The following is a 21,015-nucleotide window of genomic DNA, read 5'->3' on the forward strand; positions in this document are numbered from 1 at the left end:
TGTATGTGGTGTGTGTATATGATGTATGTGGTGTGTGTTTGTATGGTGTATGTGTGGTGTGTGTGTTTATATGATGTATCTGTGGTGTGTGTGTTTGTATGGTGTATGTGTGGTGTGTGTTTGATGTATGTAGGATATGTGTGTGTTTGTATGGTGTATGTGTGGTGTGTTTGTATGATGTATGTGGGGTGTGTGTGTTTGTATGGTGTATGTACGGTGTGTGTATGTTTGTATAGTGTGGTGTGCAGTGTGAACCCAGTCCCCCAAGGGCCTGGGGCTCCATGGAGGGGAAGGCAGTTCTCCCTGTGAGTGTGGCTGTTGGGGTTGGGATTGGCATGGCAGTGCTGATGGATCTGCAGGACCCAACACTGGTGCTGACCCCCGGCAAGGCTGTGACATGTCCCACACTGTCCACAAGCTGATGATAGGTCCTGTGACTACACAGGACTGGGGGTGCTGCTGACTGCACACCCTATAGTCAGGTAGCTCAGGGCCTGGGCTCTGAGGTCAGAAAGCCCTCAGCTGAATCTCTGGCTTGGCCACCACCTAGCTATGTGATCTTGGGCCAGTTACCTAGCCTGTCACAAAACCTTGGTTTCCTCATCAGTAGAACGAGAATAACTGATTTCGTAGGGTTCTTGGGAGTGTTCACTGAGACCACACACGTAGCACTTGGGGAAACACTGCAGGCAGCGCCTGGCTGTCCTGGGCATGCATATCTGGAATCCATGCCCACTGCGGAGTGTTCTGAACGTCGCCCCTGTGCAGAACACCCAGCTCTTGTGAAGCTAACAGCAGGTGTACATGTGACTTCCGTTCTAACTGGTTAGCAGAAGTCAGTAGCTGTGGGTCCTGCAGAGAGCCCTGTCCGCTCTGGAGCCCTAGCCCCATAGGCTTGGTGCTGGGCATCATCTCTGTCAGGGCTGGCAAACTGTGCCTGCGGCTAGTATGTGTAGTCTTAGAGCTATGAATGTTGTCACATTTTGAAATGGTTGAAAAAGAAATCAGAAGACTAGTTCATGCCCTACGGAAATTACATGAAACTTAAATTTCAGTGTCCACAAGTGGGGGTTTACTGGGACACCGGCCCATTCATCTACATAAGGTGCGTGGCCGTTCTCCCGCTGTGAAGGCAAAGGGAGCGGACACCACAGACACAGCAGGACTGCAACATCTGCAGTATTTACCATCTGGCTCTTGACGAAGAACTGGAGAAGCCAGAAAACGATACAGAAGAACTTGTGAGGCTAGAAAACTAGACTCTGAACTAGATAGGCCCTGTCCATTCCCCATGTGGCACTGGGAATGGTGTCTGGGAGGGCAGCAGGTGTTCGGGGCAGAGGCTGCCTTCTCAGGTTGCAGGCACCCAAATAGCCAAGGGAGGAAAGGTTCTGGCGGAAACACCAGGACTGTCTTTTTGGGAGGTTGTTTGTGTTTTATTATTTCAGCAATGTTACAATGTGTAGGCACTCAGTAAGGATCACATCTTCCTGCCATCCTCACCTGACAGCCATTGTATCTCTCCGTGATGCCTTCAGCTTTTATCTGAGAGCCCTTTTAGGATGGATAACTCACACAGGGGCATCCAAGCCAAGTATGCCTCTAGCCCCAGGTGAAACCCAAGAACCTGCAGCCCCACGGCCCACAGCCTTAGTGGGCCATGTTGCCTCAACCAGACTCAGTTTCCAGATCAGTAAAAGCCTAGGCGGAACCATGTGAAGTTGCTAGTAAGCATAGAAATGAAGGAATATGGGCAGTTTCAAAGGGTTCAATCTGACGGACCATATACCCCTGAAGCCATCATAATTCAAGGGTATCTATAGACTTGGAGCCGTCTTGAGTAATATCATAATTCTAAGATGTCCAGTGGGTTGAGGCTCGGGAGGGAAGAGCTGCTCCCTGAGAGGGACACATAGGCCCACAGGGGACTCAGCCCAGGGGCCCGCTCCAGGGTCCCCCAGGGTTGAGGGGGCACAGACCACTCACTGCCTAGTCTCCCACTATTTACACTCAGAACCACTCGGTCCTGACACATTTCCTGATGGCTCCTTTGCAATCCCAAACTCAGGAACCAGATGGATGCAGAACATGAAATAACACTCCAGTTCCCAGACTCGTTTCATTCAGTGCTCACCACCAAAGCTCAGGACCACATGGATCTGGGCATTGAGGGACATCTGGTAAACCTAATCCCAGCAAGGCCACAGTGTCCCTGCTCCCCTAAGGTGGCTCCAGACCTCAGAGGCCAAACCACAGCATGCCACAGAGCAGGCAAGCCCCTCCACTTACCTCTCTCTGGGCAACGGCTTGGGCTCGGGGCGGATGGCAGCCATGGACAGAGGTGCTTGCCGGGAAGGAGATGCGAAGTTCAGATCCAACGAGCCCGCCTTCCTGTGCAGAGGCTCCATCCCCATGGCACCCTGCATCTCGCTCTCTATGGGGCAGGACCCTGCCCTGCCGTGGTTAGACAGTGGGGACACTTCGGGGCCCACTGCACCTTGGAGCAGGGCGTCCATGGCCACCTGGGGGTCGTGGGTTGGAGACACAGATGGCGGGGAGCGTGACTTCTTCTTGGTAGATGCTCCAGCTAGAAGCTTCAGGAGCCCACTCTTCTTTTCTTTCTGGGGAGACACACAAGATGGAAACCAAACAGGTGAATGTTTCCCAATGCCCTTGCTGTCAGACGCAGGGAAATGCATCTTCCTATGTGGAACTTTATTTTTTAATTTCTTATTTTTTCTGAGACAAAAGACTTTACCATTCACAGCAACAGCAGTAGCCAAAGTACCAGCATTTTCTTCCACCAGTTCCCTGAACTCCAGTTCCCACATGGTGAGCCAGTGAGGGCCAGGTGACGCTTGCAGGCACACCGGGCTGTGTTAGGGCAGAGGACCCAGAGCCTCGGGAGACCAAATCCTCTCTACTGGAGTGTGAGGACGCCGGCCCTCTGCTCTGGAGTCAGGCAGTAAGCATGCCTGCTCTTTGCTTTGAAGACTGACATTATTTCTATTTTCCAAGGCTGGTGCCTACACAGACATCCTGAAAAGACAGGCCAGCAGATGGCATCGCGGTTGTAAGATGGGTAGAAGGGTGAGAGACCCGTGGAGAACGGTTCCATTGGGCAACTTCAAAGATAACCTTGTAAAGTGGCTCAGAGGAGGAAAACAAAGCTAAGCCCAAAAGCTCATCCAGGCTGGGCACAGGGGCTCATGCCTGTAATCTCAGCACTTTGGGAGGCCAAGGCGGGCAGATCACTTGAGATCAGGAGTTCGAGACCAGCCTGGCCAACATGGTGAAACCCCGTTTCTACTAAAAATACAAAAATTAGCTGAGCGTGGTGGCACTTGCCTGTAATCCTAGCTACTCAGGAGCCTGAGGTGGGAGAATCACTTGAACCCAGGAGGTGGAGCTTGCAGTGAGCTGAGATGGTGCCACTGTACTCCAGGCTGGGTGACAAAGCGAGACTCTGTGCCCCCCACCCTGTCCCCCAAAAAACTCGTCCAATGCTGGTTTTCCTTTCTCTTCCAAAATCTAGCAGAAATGTCCAAAATAGGTCCCAAGGCCCCTGGGGCAGGCTGGCGATGCCATTCTCAGAGGAGGAAGCTGCTGACGGGCCATCCCCGACAACACAGCCCTCTCTGTCACGAGACCCTGGCCAAGCCTGGCAACGTCATTGTCTGTGTAGAGGAACCAGCAGTCAACGTCACCTGCTTTTATCTCCCCCAACCCTTCTAAGTGGACTTTGTAGGACAGGTGACACAGTTCCTGATGGGACCTCCGGTAAGGCCCAAGTCACGCTGGGGTCTGGGTGTCTAACAGCACAACTGCTCCCGCCCCAGCCAAGTCCCCCCAGGTCACATGCCTGGACTATTGTTGCAGCGGTGCCAGAGTCTGGGGGCTGTGGCTGTGGGATACTGCTTAGTGCCTGGTGAAGGGTCTCCACCGGGTAAGGTGTCTAAAGGGACCGTCCCTATCATCCTTGGTGACCAGCATCTGTTCCACTGTATTCATTAATCCCATTGCATTTAGAGCCTGTGCCCCCGGGCCACTGCTGCTTATGCAACAGGGAGGGAAGGAGATATAACGAGGGTGTGCCCTGGGCAAGTGTGGATGGATCTCCTCTCACAGGTTTCAGAGTGAAAACCCAGCCCCGGACTCCACTGCCTTGAGTCTCGGCCTTCGCTCCCCGCTTTTCTCAATGTGTTTCCTCCAAGGCTGGATTCATTTTGGAGGTCAGCTGTTTCTGCTTTCAGGCTCTGTCCTGACAGTCCATGGGGAGTTCTGGGCGATTTCAGGAGGAAGAGGCAGCCCAGCTCCGAGCCATGCAGCACGGGGATCCAGACACCTAACTCTGCTACTGGGCTTGCAGCCCCCTGGCCTATCTCCCCCTGCCTCACTCTCCCTCCAATAACTTCCTGAAGGTCTTGTGCATCGTGCCAGGCCCTGGAGGTTGTGGGCAATAGGAAACGGCCTGGAGCAATCAGTTAGACATGGACTTCGTTGCAGCCCTTCACGTGCTGGCAGCTCAAAGGGTGGTGTTGCCCTAGTCTATTTCTCAGAGAACCCTTGTTGGCCGCACAACTTGAGAGAGAGTGTTCCCAGGAACACACATTGGGAACTGCTTGGGTAGAACTAGAAAGGAAAAGAAGAAAGAGTGAGGGGTTGGGGACAGAACCCTGGGATCTGAGTGGGGTGCCTGGGGGCAGGGAGTGAGGAGGCTTGTTCAGGCCACGATGCAGGCAGGGCATACGGCCTGGGGATGGCAGACCCAGCAGCTGGGCCCGTCAGCCCCTCCGCAGGCCAGGAAGGAAAGAACTGCAGTGCCTGGGGTGAGAACTGGCTTCCCAGGGGGCTTGCACCCACAGCAAGAGTTCTTGATGGGAGGGTGACCTTGCCCCCCGGGAACAGGTGGCAATGTCTGAAGACATCTGGGCTGTCACAACTCAGGGGTGCCACTGGCATCTGGTAGGCAGACCCCAGGGATGTTGGTAAACATTCTCCAATGTGAGGGAAACCCCCATGGCAGGGTTATCCGGCCTCAAATGTCATCAGTGCTAAGGCTGGGATCCCTAGGTCACAAGGACAGCAGTCCACGATGCAGGGACAGAAGCCAGGCCTGCCCCATGTGTTCCGTTGGAGCCCACTCTACAGGCTCTGGGGCTGCTGGCTGCTCCTCCCCTCCTGGCAGGCAGGAGACCTGGGTGGCCTTGCGTTGCCCAAAGGAAAAGGAATTAGCCTTTCTCTGCCCACCTCTGTTTCCTCTTCTCCGTGAAGGGGCCTGGTGGCTGTTCATCCCCTCCGAGGCTCCCCTCTCGAATCAAAGCTTTGGAAGTACAGGGGTCGTGTTCGTTTTGTTCACTGCAGTATCCCCACCAGCGCCTAGCACAGTGCTGAGAACACAACAGGCATTCAACACTCGTTTGCTGAATGAACTGAGTCCAGCTGAGGGCTCACGGGCCCCTCAGGGAGAGCCCTTCTGGCCACTGAGTAGAGAGGGACTCGGTGGACAGATCCTTGCTCCCAGGGCACCGTGGGCCCTGTGTGCCTCGACGCGGCGTATGGTGGAGCTGGAGAGGCTGAGGCCCTGCTGCCTCACCACCCAGCCACTGAGAGTATCTGCAGTCAGGCCCAGCCTTAGCTGTCTGCTTTGGAAAGGGTGGGGTGCGTAAATGTGATGGATAATTTTCCTGTCTCAATTCTCCAGGATTAAACAAACTGAACACTTAATTAACTTGGAAAAATGCTGATGTCATGGCTAGAAAACCCTCTCCAAAACGTCCGCCTTCCAGGACAGAATTTTGCTAATGCCTTAAGCATCAGCTATTACCAATCACTGTGGAATTCCCCAGCACTAACAATCGTCATGCTCACGGAATCCATGGAATATGGAGGTAGATGATCCAGGCACTTCCCTGGTGGTCGTCTCGTGTGCGGCAGGAAAGAATAGCCAATGGACAGTTTGCACGTGGTGGGGGGAGGCTCATAGATTGATTTTGGGGACAACACTGTGGGAGGAGAAGAAGTTTTAGAGGACACAATTTAGGACTGATCTGGGCTGAAAGATTATGTTAAGGAAAGATGGATTTGCTGGGTTTCTCCTGGGACTGGGAGTAAGTGAGCAATGTTCACGAGCCCAGTGGGATGGGGATTTGGCATCCCTGTTACGTTTTCCTGACTGCTTTCTTCTGCAGACGTTCCCGCTAGCACTCTGCTGTTTCCATCTGTGGCCTACACTCCTCTCTGTTGGGGGGATCACTTTCCATTCCAATGACCCTTCTGGATGGTCAGGCTCTAATCAGTTCAGCCTCTCAGGGAGAAAACCAAACAGACTGATCTGTTAGGAACAAAATGCCTCGTTTGCTCTGAAACGTCCTGGCCTGGGTGGGAGACAGATCTGCTGAGAAACGTGCACTGGTCTTTCCTCCACGGAAGTGATGGGCTGCTGTCGCCCTGCTGGGATGTCCCTTTTCTGGAAGGCTCTCGCCACCACCCAGTGCCCTCAGCCTGCCCAGCTTCCCCCTCCTCCTCTTCTATCACATCCTGTGCCAACCACACTGCTGGGTGCAGACTCTGCGGGTGTGGAGAAGGCCCGGCTCCGTGTCCCCTCCACCTGCGTTTTGTTTCTGCGCCTTTGGAAGGGTACCAGCTGCCTCGCTGAGCTGCGGAGATGACAGATATAGGAGCGCTTTTAAAGGATTAATGCATCTCATCAATATCTGGTGATTAGGTTGCTGTTTTTATAATGTGTTTACTCATCTCTGAATATTAAATAGTTTATGAAATACCTAGGACCTAGTTAGTTCCCAATATATTTTTGTCAAATAAATAAAATGAGATTCCTATCCACGGCCTCCACATGCCTCGCCTTGGGAGAGCATCCCAACCACTGGGGGTCTCTCAGCTCTCTAACTCTATATACAAAGATTGTCAGGGAGTTCCACAAAATGCAACATGTGGGCTCCACCCCCAAAGATTCTGCTTCTGTGGGTCTGAAATGAGGACCAAAAAAGGATTCTGATGCAGAACACAGGAAGTGATCAATTAGAAGCCAGTGGTCATCGTGCAACTCGGTAAGTGATTTCCAGATGACAAAAAGTAATGTCAAGACACAGAGAAGGGGCCAGCTCCTTGGGAAAGAGATGAAAGAAGGTTACTGAGGGTTACTGACACCTACTCAGTGCCCCAGCCAGGTACGCACATGGATTGAAAGCAGGGCCCCACGGTGCTGGACTTCCAGCTGGAGCGCACACACTGATTCTGTGGACCTGAACTGTCTGGCTGGCTCCAGGTGAGCCCCCCCTTCCCAGACACAAGGTGAGAAGCCAGGAGCTGGTAGGTGTGTAGGAGATCAAGGGCCAGGGAGGGCCAGGGACTGGAGGCCTGCGATGAGGCTGTGCTGCAGCCCTGGCTCTCAAGATCTAGGTGTGAAAGCATCCCTGTGCCCAGGCACAGAACACTGTCATGTTAGAGAAGGGAGGGCTTATGAGCTATATCCAGAAAAAGCCATATGTGTGTGTGTGCTTACACACTCACACACACACAGCCTGAAATCCAGTTGTACTCTACTTTAAAGAATCATCTAGAAATCTGATATTTAAAAAGGAGAATTTTGAAGGCATTTATTCATACTACACTCTATACAGGAAAATGATAAAACATTATACAAATGGTAAAGTAATAGATTTTTTTGTTTGATTAAGATGGGGGCTCCTCTCGGAGCCTTAACTGTTTAACAGAACATTAGTATAAAAACTTGGCAAAAGCAGTTGAAAGCTTAAATTAAGATTCAGTGCCAGTTAAAGGTCAATTGAAAGTTATGAAAATTGTCTCTGAAATTTTAAGGAGCCAAAGGGAATACAATTTGATTTGCAAAAAGCAACATTAAACAGAGGTATAAGTTGTTGCATTAAAATGAAGTAAACCTATACACGTGACCCATAAGTGCACATTTCTCCAGCTGCCTTCTTGATTAAGCCATGTGGAGAGAGGTGGCTGTCCCACCACTTGGTCCAAACAGATTCCCACTGCCATTCTCTTTGCCTCAGGCAATATTTAAAATTAGTTTGCGTTGGTTGGGCACACAGCAAACGCTGGGTCAGGTACCATGGGAAGCTGGTAGAAAGGGGCTCAATTTGCAAAGTTAGCGAAGATAACCCATGAGAACCTCAATCTGTAGAACCTTGCACACGCTGCACTGCACACGCTGACGGGTTATGTACTATTTTCAGCACCAGAAGGGGAGCTAAAAACTCACCAGCTTTGGGAATAAAGAACTGAACACAAGCACACACTTTAACTCCACCAGGTGCACTCAAAGATGTTTTTGTGAGTTGAGACTTGGGAGATAGTGGTCACTGGGTAGGGATGTTCAGACACAACTGGATCCGCAGTGTCCTGGGAGCACCTGTAGACAGTCCCAGGAAAGCACAGAAATAAACAGGGCCTGGACTGTTGATACCGGGTCCCAGGGCAGGCAAGGTCAGAGGGAGACAGGGCAGCCTTCAGTTTTGTTATACCCTTTTCCGTTACTTGATTTATTGCATCACATGTGAGTTTCTTTTTAATTTTAGAGGGGAAAAATAAAAAGGAGAAAGTTGCAATGTTGTTCTGAAACAATAGTACCAGGTAGGATGGACCAGGGAAGCTTTGCTGTTGATTAGCTGACAGGGCAGGAGGCGAGTCCACAGGAGGGGCGGGCCTCAAGAGCTGGGCTGATACAGGGATAATGAAAAGGCTGGGGCTGGTGAGTGGTGTGGCCCAAGGGAGTGGTCAGAGGTGTGGAACAGGCAGATCTAGCAAAAAGCAGGTGCAGGCCAGAGTGTGGATGGGCCGAGGGTCGAGGTGCCTGGTGAGGTAAGAAAGGCTGGAGGATGGCCGGGTGCAGTGGCCCAACGCCTGTAATCCCAGCACTTTGGGAGGCCAAGGCGGGCAGATCACTTGAGGTCAGGAGTTCGAGACCAGCCTGGCCAACATGGTGAAACCCCGTCTCTACTAAAAATACGACAATTAGCTGGGCGTGGTGGCAGGCGCCTGTAATCCCAGCTATTCAGGAGGCTGAGGCAGAAGAATCGCTTGAACCCAGAAGGCAGAGGTTGCAGTGAGCCAAGATCACGCCACTGCACTCCAGCCTGGGAGACAAGAGCAAGACTTCATCTCAAAAAAAAAAGAAAGAAAGAAAGGCCAGAGGATGGCACACCTTGGTGCCTCTAGGGCCAACTGAGGAGCCTGGGGTTGTCTGGTGGATGCCGGGAGCATCCAAGGAGCTGAGATGGAGGTGGAGGCACGGGGATGGCGGGGGTTGTGGGGTACTCAAAGGCCATGCAGTCAGCAGGATGTGGCCCTGGCTGCAGAGGTGCTTCTGAGGAGCCGAGCCAGCTGAGCAGGGGATGGCGGGGCTGCCAATGGGGTACAGTCACAGGAGGAGTTTACAGGGAAGGCAACCCCAGTGCCTGCAGCCTGGGGAGGGGACAGGCACGGAGACAGCAAGTTGCAGGACTGTGACCTCATGTGGCACAGCTGGGTGACAGCCACAAAAAAGTGCTCTGTGCCTGCATGGACGGGGACTCCTTTGTGTGTCCAGCCTTGACTTTGTACCAAACTCTATGTGAATTCCCACCCTCCAGCAATCTGTTGAACACCACCAGCGTTTTGGCCGACACAGCAGATAGGAAGTCAAAAGAAGCAAAATGAGTTTTAAAAGACGGTCAAATCGTTCTCATATGCCACCTCAACCCATAGGCAGTCAGGAAAACAGGCGTCAGGTGCCAAGGTCCTGCAGGGAGGCCTGGTCCACAGAAGGGAGCACTTTTTCTTCCTGGGCACCGACAGCATAAGCTCCAGTGGGACATCTAACGAGCAGTGGGCGAGGCTGGAACCTGGCCAGAGGCCTGGGACATGTGAGAGGCACTGCTGGGGCTTGCAGGAAACTTTAGACATTCAGAAGAAAGAAACAGGGACTTATCTTTGTTGAGTCTGGCTCTCGGGCTGCAAGTTATACTTGGAAGCTTTTCGATTATTATTTTATGTTTGGAAATTTTCCTGTCAGAGACAGGGAAAAGGTAGCTAAGAGCTGTGCTCTGTTAACATTTTAGTGGGGAAAGGGCACCCCTCTGGTTATGCTGAGAAGTTACTGGAGCACAGGAGGGTTTATAACAGTATAAACATGCAACACATTTTTAGAGAGGGCAGAGGAACAGAAGACCTACAAAGAATAAAGAGGAAGAGATGAATGAGCTCATTGAAAGAAACAGAAAAATTGTGCGCCAGCTATTGGGTATTTTAAACATTAACATGCATCTTCAAAAATGCTGCCCTTGCCAAAGACAGAAGATAAAGAAAATTGGTTCATGAAAATAGCAGGGAACGGGAGGCAGCAGCCAGTGAAGTGCTGAGCTATTGTGCTTCTCTAGCTTGTTTTTGCTGGAAGACGTGACCGCCGCATCGTGTTGCTCTCTTGCTGTTATCAGTGGTGAAGCAGTTGTTCCCTGCCCTTCCTCCTGCAGGGGAGGAAGGAGCCGGGGGACCTGCAGGGACAGGGAGCTGAGGGCATCCTTGTCCCTGGAAGCTGAGCCCTGGGCATCCGGATTATTACCATTTACAGCACTCAAAACCATGGCGAAGAGCAAAATGAACGCTCCTCTCCCCCTCTTCAGGGTCATGGCCCTGGGCTGGGCACGGGAGTGGGTTTGGATGACCAGCCAAGTTCACCACGGTGCGAGGGAGCTCCTGAAACAAAAGAGACTGACTCCCTGAGGAACTTCAAGAAGATAAACAGCCACGGCATGGTGTTCTGCGGGAAGTGCGTGATGCTGCGACTGCTTTGGCGACAGATGGAGCTGGGTGTCCCTGGCATTTATTAGTTAGCTGATCTTGAACAAGTTCCTGAACTGCTCTTAGCCCCACTTCCCTCATGTGTAAAATGGACTACATAATTATCTAAATATAACGATAATTATTACTATTCTGGGGTCTATTTCTTGACAGCTCACTATGAGCCAGGCACTGTCTAAGTCTTGTCCATACATTCGTTCACTGAATTCTCAAAGCAGCCCTGAAGAAAAAACAGGCTCTGAGATGCTAAACAAGAGACACAGGGTAATCAACTCAAAAGCTGCACAAGCCGCCTTCAAACCCAGGACTTGTTGAGGCCAAATTTTAACTGTGGCTCTACTGCCTCATCATGAAAATTAAGCAAGGCAACGCACATAACCCTGGTATGCCATTCAGTAACTGGAAGGCATCCCTAGAATGCACTGTTGAGATCTGCATCTGTTTCAGTCATTTTGTAGGTGAGCACAGAGGCATTTACATTACAATGGCCATTACCAAACTCCAGCAGTGATTCCGTGATGATGAAACAGTGACTTGGCCAATTGCTCATCAACCTTGTGACCTGGGCAGGCACCTTGCTTCTCTGGGTTTCCTCAAGACAGGATTCTCGTGGTAGCAGTCCTCTCAGTTCAGAGGGGAGGCTGAGGAGTGACATCTGCAGAGCACACAGCAGAGCGTCTGCACTTACTGTGCTCTCTGTAAGTGGCAACTGTTTTGGAGGTGCTGCGAGACAGGGCCCGCCATCCACGTGTCCAGCCCCTTGGCCACTTTGGTTTCCTGTTAGCACAGCCAGAGTGGAGGGATGAGCACACGTTTAGCTATCTGCTCAAGAGGGAAGAAACAATGGGACTGGACAGCCAGCTATGCATCTACAGCCTTCTGGAAACTTCCCGAGCAATAACAGGCCGAGGAGGTTCTCCAAGTCCTGAAACAGCCTGGCCTTGACCAGTCACTGAGAACACCTCAGAAGCTCCAAACTGGAGGAAATACACCAGTCTCTGGCCTGTGGGCAGAAACGCTGCCAGAAGCATAGCCGCAATACACGTGTGTTTCCGTATTTTGTTCAAACTCAGTTTGCTGAGTGGAAAGCACAGGTGCACCCTCCAGCTGTCAGCAGACACAGCAGCTGTGGTGAGAGCATGGCGACTGGAGGTTGAGCACAGAGAGACCTGCCTGGGGGTTCCTCGCCACCCAACGTGACATCTGCGGGGCCCTGGCCTTCCCCTCACCTCCCCATTGAGACGTTCCCCTCTCACGGGTTTTTTGACACATCTTAGGGTTTCTTCTCCTGCCTTTCTCAACAGCTGTCAGATTTTTTGGCAGCAGCAGGTGAGAAAAGCCCCTCAGGCTGCCTGTCCCTGTTTCCCTATCAGTGTTGTCTTGCCTGAAGTGATGACACAGCTTGCCTCTTCAGTTCTCCCTTCTGTGGCTGAAGTATCTCTAACCCAACTGTCCAGTGAGCTCCAGGCTTTTTACCTGCCGCTTCTTCTAGACATTCTTTTAAGACAGAAACCACAAAAATCAAACCGTCCACAGATGCCCCAAGCTCCAAGCTAGAGAACAGGGAACCACCCTCCACGAGGTCCCACCTAGAGAGAGCTGGAGGTCATAATGTCCCAGGTCATTGTGCCCAGGCAAGCAGCCAGGTGAGCCCAGGGGATCGAGGAGGAGAGGAGGGGAGTGAGACCAAGACAGCGGCTAGGAGCCTGTGCCCAGTGTGCTCCACCCCTCCACATGCCAGTACAGCGCTGTTCATCTCCATCCTCCTCCTCCTCCCAGAGGGCAGCAGAGAGCACCCCATGGCTGCTCGGGATGACCTCTGCCCTGCGAGACTTCCTGAGTGACAAGTGTTGGCTGCCCCCGAGATGCTAATTCAGCTGGTCTGATGTCACCTCCCTAGGACCTTGGCACCCTCAAGACTAACAGGGGCTGGCATCTGTTAGTCTCCTCTCCTTGTTACTCTCTTTTTCTCAGCCTCCTGGCCATCTTAGCTGGCTTCACTTCTCACCAGCTGTGTACCCTTGAACAAATGCCCTATGTCTTCTGTTCAGTTCCCCCATCTGTAAACTGGGGAGAGTGGCAGCACCTGCCACAGAGGGTGGCTGTGGGGATCAAACGTGGGGCTCAAGTGCCAGGCACCTGGGAGACACCGCCTTGCCTGCTCTGGTCATCAACAAGGCTACAGTACAGACGTTTGGTGCCATGCGGATGTTGGGCACGATGCCTTCTTTCCTGAAAGCAGATGTCTTAATGTGGGTGATAAGAAAGTATTACTTTCTCACTATGTTGGAAAAGAAAGTATCACCTCTCAGCTAAAGGAGAAGTGCCAGGGATAGGGTCTTTTCCTCTAGACAACTGTCCTCAACCCACAGCAGGGTTGAAACCACTGCTTCCCTCAGGCTGCGATGACGCGTGGCCTCTGGGGCTGTGTCACCTGCATACCACTGGGCTGCAGAGGGGCTGTCAGCAAAACGGGGCTGGGCTGCAGCAACAGCTCCAGGGAGATCCTCGTGCCTCGCAGCTGCAGGTGGGTTAGGTGCTGCCGCATGAAGGCTCTGAGGTAGTGAGTCCCAGGGTCTTCATCAGTGGTCTGTGGATGGTTTGGGCGGTCTGCGAAACCCGTAGAATTGCGAAGTTGAGAGCAGTGTGGATAATTGGCTTTTAGTAGGTTCACAAGGGGGTTCATTCCCTCCTTCCTAACACTAAAAAAATGATCATTTAATTCGTTTTTGAAAAATGAGGAGACAAGGGTGCAGGGCTCTGCCTGTGCGAGCAGAGCCCTGAGCCCCGGCCTTGGGCTGCAGAGTCTCGTATGGGCACACCTGGCCCTGCCCCGACCGCAGCTTCCTCTGCCCATGAGGCCAGTGGGAGCTGGACATCCCGACTCCCCGGGGAGAACAGACATGGTGGAACTAATTTTCGCACTTAACTAAAAAGTACCAAACCGAGGCAGCTGTGCCAGACAAGAAATGTTCCTACTGAACTCAAGGAAAGAATGACAGGTCACAGAGCTAAAAGGGAATCTTAGATCATGTGGCAAATTGTATTTTCTAAATACAGTCACAACACTCTCTCCACTCACCAGCTCCCCTCTACAAAAAGACCTTGGCGCTTCCCTAACTAAGTCACAGGACCGTGTCGCCATCCTGTGGGCTGGGCAGACCTCTTGTGACATCCTCCACAAACAGGGCTCGGGGGAGATGCCACTGCGTGACCGCGAGGCAAGGCCGAGGGCAGGCCATGTACTCACTCTCGGAACCCAGTCGCCACGTTGTGAGGAAGCTCATGCCGTCCACGCGAGAAGCGTGTGCCTGGTGCTCTGACCTGCAGCCCAGCCAAGGTTCCAGCCAGCTGCCAATGCCACCCGCCAGACACACAAGCCTGCCCACCTCCAGGAGGCTGCAGCCCCCGCCAGCAAACCTCGAAGCCTGCAGGTCCTCTCAGCTAAGGCCTAAACGAGGTGAAGAGACAGCCTTCTTGTCACGCCCACCCTAATTCCCAACCCACAGGATCCCTGAGTTTCACAAAGAAACTATTGTCTTAAGCCACTGAGTTTTGAGATGATTTGTTATGCAGCAAAAGTAACTGGAGTGGGTTTCATTCTGACCTGTCATGAGCTTCCCAGGGCTAGACCCAACCCATATTTATCATACGGGATAAGCCCGTCACATGGCCTCTGAGTATGACGATCTCACCTACTAGCTCAGACTCTCCCCCGTCTCCCTTCCCCACCACACTGTATTTTTGATAAACAAGTGTGGGATGGAAAAATGAAAGCATATTCCAACAAACTTCTTAGGAAAAGTTGACAGAAATATTGAAGCATGTATAATTGTAGGGATACCAGACATCCAAATAACAGAGGAGAAGAATTCTGCAAGGAGAAATGCCAAGGACTGAACCTCAGTATATTTTCACGGAAAGCATGAAGACATCTAGATAACCGAATACAATCAAACCAAATCACAGGGTCTTAAAAGCCAACCAGGTACCATCTCACACTGATGGGGTGTTTAGAAACTGGAGGCCCATCTTGATTTAAAGGTGTAACTGGGGATTGAGGGAAAAGGATTTTACTCAGAGGACACATTTTCAGACAGCCCGGGGAATCCAAACTGGGCATGTTTGAATGTATCATATAGACAGCTAGATGGCTTTATGGGAACTGAGAGAGAGAAGGAATGAAAAATACAGTGGGAGCCAGAGCTGATGTGTGAAACTTAACAAGGCTGTCAGGTCATAAAACACGCTAGAATCGCCTGCCCCAAAGGCTGCCTCCAATCAGGCAGCTCCTCTCCCGCTGTAGAGCTCAAAGCCCTCAGGGCCCCTTCTTCTCTGTGGTGGATGGGACTCTCAGGGACCTCCTCCCCAGGGACTCTCTCAGCTTTCTCATCATTCCAGTAATACTTCATGAGCAGGGGGGAGAGGTGAGGAGGAGGCCCTTGCAGGAACCCTCCAGCAAAGGCAGGGCAGGCTCTTTCCTGCAAGTCCACGCCAAGGGTGTGGGGCTGTTACACTTGAATGCACGTGTTCCCCAAAGCCATGTCAACCCCAACCCCTGGTGTGATAGTCTTAGGAGGTGGGGTGTCTGGGAGACGATTGGGTTGTGAGAGCTCCCTTGCCCTATTGACCATGTGAGGACGCGGTGAGAAGGCACTGTCTATGAACCAGTCTATGAGCCAGTCCTCACCAGACACCGAATCTGTGGTGTCTGGATCTCAGACTTACAGCCCGCAAAACTGTGGGAAATGACTTCCTGTTGCTGACATCCCTCACCAACACACATGCACACGGACACACACACACACGGACACACACACACCCCCCCCCCCCCCCACCCCCCCCCCCCCCCCCCCGCCCCGATCTGTGGAATTTTGTTATAGCAGCTCAGGGGACTACAATAGGCGCTGTGACCCCAATCCCTTTAACTGCCCTCTTCCTGCCAGGAGAGGCTCTCCTGGTCTCACCCCAGCATGTGTCTGGCTAGACGGGGCCTCTCAGCCCACAGCTGGGAGAACTCTATGCCCTTTACGAGACTTTGAGTTTGGGTTGGGGAGATAAGAATGGAGGAGCCTCCAAGAACAGTGGCTGCGGGGAATGAATGAGTGTGGTGGGCCCATATGCCTGTCACTTTTTTCATGGAGGGCAGAGAGCGGCATGGTCTTTGGGTGTGAAGGTTACTCCTGTGCAGGAACGGGGCGTGACTTCTCCCGGCTCTGGGCCAGTTCCTGACAGTCACCATGTGAGGGTGTGCAACCCAGGCGAGTGCAGTAAGCTTCAAGGATTTCCAGTTCTAGGCCCACAGTCATTCAGGCCAATTGTCAGAGGTGTTTGAACCATAGCAACTCCATCTTGAGTAGGGGCTAGGTAAAATGAGGCTGAGACCTACTGGGTTGCATTTCCAGACAGTTGAGGCATTCTAAGTCACAGAAGGTCAGCACAAGGTACAGGGGATAAAGACCCTGCTGATAAAACAGGTGGGAGTAAAGAAGCTAGCTAAGTCCCACCAAAACCAAGGTGGTGATGAGGGTGACCTCTGGTCGTCCTCACTGCCACACTCCCAGGAGCGCCATGACAGTCTACAAATGCCATGGCAATGTCAGGAAGTTACCCGATATGGCTTAACAAGGGGGTGTGTGTGAATAATCCACCCCTTGTTTAGCTTATCGTCAAGAAACAACCATAAAAATGGGCAACCAGTAGCCCTCAGGGCTGCTGTCTATGGAATAGCCATTCTTTTATTCCTTTACTTTCCTAACAAACCTGCTTTCACTTTACAGACTCGCCCTGAATTCTTTCTTGCAGGAGATCCAAGAACCCTCTCTTGGGATCTGGATCGGGACCCCTTTCCTGTAACACAATCACTTCATAACCATGAGTTTGAGGCTCATGAAGAGCCCGAGAGCTTAGAGGAAAGTCCAGGATCCTTTAGCCTTCGACACGGTAGAGCCAGGCTTCACCCGAAGGTCCAAATATCTTGTGTTCTAGATCTCACTGTATGAACATTGTCTGAAGAGTCTGATGGGATTTGAGTACTACCACCTCCGCCAGGGGCCACCCAGTACCTCCCCTAGGGGCCACCCAGTACCTCACCCAGGGGCTACCCAGTGCCTCACCTTGGGGTTAGGCACTGTTGTCAAAGGACTGACACATACATGATCTCATCTGGTCTTCACTTGAGCCCCATGGGCACTGCGCCCACAACCCTACTTTGTCTGGAGAACGCGGTGCTGCAGGGTGCTAGCAGGCCTGGTGGGGGCAGGGCTGAGTGGAGGACTCAGGTAACAGCTTATCTCTTGTACAGCCTTCTCCAGCCTTTGCTATGCTAATAAGCAAAAATAAGCGAATTTTAAATAATCTCATCTTATTTTGGTAAGAATACTTAACCTGAGATCTGCCCTCTTGCAAGTTTCTAAGCATATAGTACAGTATCGCTAACTCTGGGCACAGCCCATCTCCAGGACTTACTGATCGACAGGCACACAGTTTCAGCTAAGCAAGAAGAGTCAGCTCCAATAAGCTTAATTTCACCGCAGGAAGTTTTATAGTCGGCCTAGGGCTCTTTTGTTGATGAAGGTGAAGCTTCTGAAGATTTGGAAAGAGAAATGAGTTGCTTAAGGTAATCAATACCAGCACAGCCCAGGGCAGAGCCAGCCGGGCCCCAGGGTGCTGACACTCAGTCACTGTTTCAGAGGAACCAGGAATTCAACCAGGGTGATTCTGCCCCCAAGGAACCATTTGGCAACATTTGGAGATATTTTCCGCTGTCATCGCTGGGGTGCAGCAGCGTGCTACTGGTATCCACAAGGTAGAAATCGGGGTGCTCGACATCCTACAATGCAGAGCACAGTCCTCAAAACAGAGGATTATCTGGCTCTGACAGTGCCAAGGTTGAGAAGCCCTGGCTACAGGGCAGGTGTCAGGCTCTGTGGCATGTGTCCCTGTCCCTGCCCACAGCCAAGTGTATGATGCAGAAGTAGGTGAGTGGCTTCAACGCCCCAGGCTACCTCTAGGCCCATTCCTCTCTCAGCTTTTGCTTTAAGACCCAAGAAGCTGCAGGTACTAAATTCTGAACAGTTCCTGGGAGGCAGGGGGACTGGTAGCCACTTTGCGTGGGTTTGCTTTGGAGCATGAGGAGGTGGGGAAACGAAGAGTCAATTTGGCAGACACAATGGTCCTATAGCCGTGGAGATTTAAAGTAACACTGAGGCCGGGCTTGGTGGCTCACGCCTGTAATCCCAGCACTTTGGGAGACTGAGGCGGGTGGATCACGAGGTCAAGAGAACGAGACCAGCCTGGCCAACATAGTGAAATCCCATCTCTACTAAAAATACAAAAAGTTAGCTGGGCGTGGTGGTGTGCACCTGTAGTCCCAGCTACTGGAGAGGCCGAGGCAGAAGGATCGCTCGAACCTGGGAGGTAGCAGTTGCAGTGAGCAGAGATTGCACCACTGTACTCCAGCCTGGTGACACAGCGAGACTCCATCTCAAAAAAACAAAACACAAAAAACAAGGTAACACCGAAAGGTGCTATTTTAATGTCTGTGATTCAGGGAGGGGTGCTGCCCTTCCCTGCTGGCTCTGGAGGGTTGCTGGACTATGAGTGAGTGTAGTTTGGTGCACTCAGGGCGCTGGCCCTGGGCACTTGTTGTCAGTCCTGCTGTGCTTCCTGTCCCAGGGTGTGCAGGGCCTCGGGTCACTGGAGCCATCCAGCCCTGCCCCACTGTTTCCTGTGACGGTGTGAAGTATCTGTGACACTTTGAAGAAAAGCTAGGGGCTGGCCCGATGCTGACCAGGGCAGGCCAGCGGGAAGCTTCTGGAATTTCACCTGTGTTCTCCTCCCCTGCCCGAGCCGGGTAGGTCTGAAGCAGGGACACTGTGCCCATGGCTATAAGCCCCATTCGATTTGGACTGTAATCCCAGCCTCAGGCCAACCGAGGGCCTTGCACTGCTGCCACCTGTCCCCAGGGATCATGGCCTGCTCCGGACCGCCTAGGTTCCCATCAGTAGCAAGCTGCATCCACAGTGGAAACAGCCCATCCCTCTGTTAGAGGAAGAGCTCTGTTAGACGCGGCTAGCTCAAACTTACAGCCCAAATGGCTCACAGAAACCCACAGGGGTTTCTCTTCTCAAACAGCCTGACACATAACTAACTGCCTGACTCAAAACTTCAGCTCTCTCCCACAGCAAAAGGACTGCCGCAGACAAATGTGCCCTCACTCACCTCCCTAGAGAGCCACTGCATGGTTTACACCTGCCGCCACACGGGTGTGTGCTCTTGTGCAGGTGCAGCCGAGCTTCCCTGGCCACCTGCGTCTTCTGAACACCTGCCACCTCCCTCAGCCCAGCCCAGTCTGTGCATCAGATGGAAGCCACGAACCCCAAAACCAAAGGTGAGGAGGCCACACAGAGGCACAGAAAGTCTCCAGCACCAAGGCTCATGTCATAACCTCACCGGCCTCCAGCACCTTCCAGGATAGTCTATGAAGACTTCCTGCCCCTGTGGGAGGGCAGCATTACCCTAGGGGTAACGACAGCACTGCTGATGATCGAGCAGCACAAGGAGAGCGGTTCAGGGACACCCCAAGGAAGACACAGCCCACGGCTAAGGTGGTGGCTGTGCATAGGGGGCTCAGAAGCCTCTCAGGCTCAGTAGTACAGGGGAGGAGGTACCCTGGGGCAGGCAGGAGCAGGTGGGGTGTGTGGCTGAGTGAGCCGGGCAGGGCAGCAGGACATGGCACGCTGCCTCCTCCCTCCACCTGGGATATATGTCCTCCCTCATCCCTCCCCCTTGAACCTTGTTTGTGCTTTAGGTCCCATTCAGAGACCACCTTCTCTGAATCTTGGATGAACAGTTAGGGAGGGTTTATTTCTCTCTCCTCTCTGTCGCTCTAAGCCAGGCATGGCTCTGTTGCTCAGGCCTTCTTTATCGCCCGTATCTGCTATTTTACCTCTCCCACAGCCTCCCCAAATACAATAGGGGCTCAGACCTCATTGCATTTGTCCCGATTTGGTATCAAGTGCTGATGGGGGCCCCAGAGCATGCCCTATGCTGAACGTGATGTCAACATGTGCTTGGTAAATGGCCACAAGCCCAGGCACAGCTACCCACGGCCAAGAGGCTCTGGCTCCTCAGGGCCCAGCCCCAGCTCCAGGCTCCCAGTGGTGCCCAGGCATAGAATGGGGCCAGCCCAGGCCTGTGTGAGGCGCTCGTATGTCCAGGCAGGAAGCTGCTTCCCTGGGAAAACCCATCACAGAGCTTTGCAAGAGTTAACTTGGGTTAATGCTGTTAAACGAGGGAGGATTAAATGCTAGGCTCTCAGTTCTCTTCAGATTCTTTGGGACTCAGCATCTGAGAGGCTGCAACACCATGTGACCCTGTCTCCTTGCCATCTCAGCCAACACATTATCTTTTCACTCAGGTAGGAAAGGCCCCACGAGTCGGGTAGAATTTATAGCATCACATTCATTCATTTAAAATTGCTTTAAAGGAGATTAGGCCAAAGGTAGGACGGACAGAAATAAGAGGCTGGAGCAGCACTGCCCGCCCTGGGATATGTCTGGGTGTGTCACGGCCCTGTCCATTAGGATAACTTTGCCTTGTGCTGGATTTCCAACAGGCCTCTGGCTGGCTTTCTGTAGGACAAATACAACACAGCCATAAATTATTAGATCAAATGGAATGCATTCAGATGAAATCTCTGTAAAATCTGGCCTCCTTCTGAAAGATGTCTGGAATGAAACAGGAAAAATTAAACACACTATTATTTAGTCAGGTATGGCAAGCTCACATACTTCCTGAATTTTTTTTTTTTTAAATGAAACAGATGGATGGAAATTGCTTCATCCAACCAGAAGGCAGCTGCAGGTCAGTTCCTCCATTGGATTGGGGTTTCTGAGGCAGCGGCCATAAATCAAAGCTCTTCTTTCCACAAGCCCTTCCTGCTGGCTGCTGGCTTACCAAGCCCTGTTGGGAAGCCCTGCAAGCTCTGCAGCACGGTTTGGATTTCCTCTTTCTGTGCTTCTTAAGGAAGGCTGCTTCCAGGACACCCTGCGTGCACACTGGCCCGAGACCACCGACAGTGCAGGTGATGGGGGCCCAGGAGGCCCCTGGCCGGGTCCTCTTCTGCCACCGTCTTGCTGAAGCAGCCCAGACCCTGGCCAGGCGGCACCTCCCTGAATAAGT

At 52.3% G+C, this 21,015-nt stretch overlaps 1 protein-coding gene across 1 annotated transcript in view; it reads right to left on the reverse strand.

The window, feature by feature from the left end:
* The window catches only part of SH3RF3 (SH3 domain containing ring finger 3), a 374,941-nt gene that overhangs the window by 11,594 nt on the left and 342,332 nt on the right, over positions 1-21,015 (reverse strand). The window contains exon 9 of the mRNA XM_023190396.3: positions 2,290-2,621. Coding sequence (XP_023046164.2) covers positions 2,290-2,621 — 332 coding nt within the window. The remainder of the gene's footprint in view (positions 1-2,289; positions 2,622-21,015) is intronic.

This window comes from Piliocolobus tephrosceles, chromosome 15 (genome assembly GCF_002776525.5).
Source record: "Piliocolobus tephrosceles isolate RC106 chromosome 15, ASM277652v3, whole genome shotgun sequence".
In the NCBI taxonomy this organism is placed as follows: domain Eukaryota; kingdom Metazoa; phylum Chordata; class Mammalia; order Primates; family Cercopithecidae; genus Piliocolobus; species Piliocolobus tephrosceles.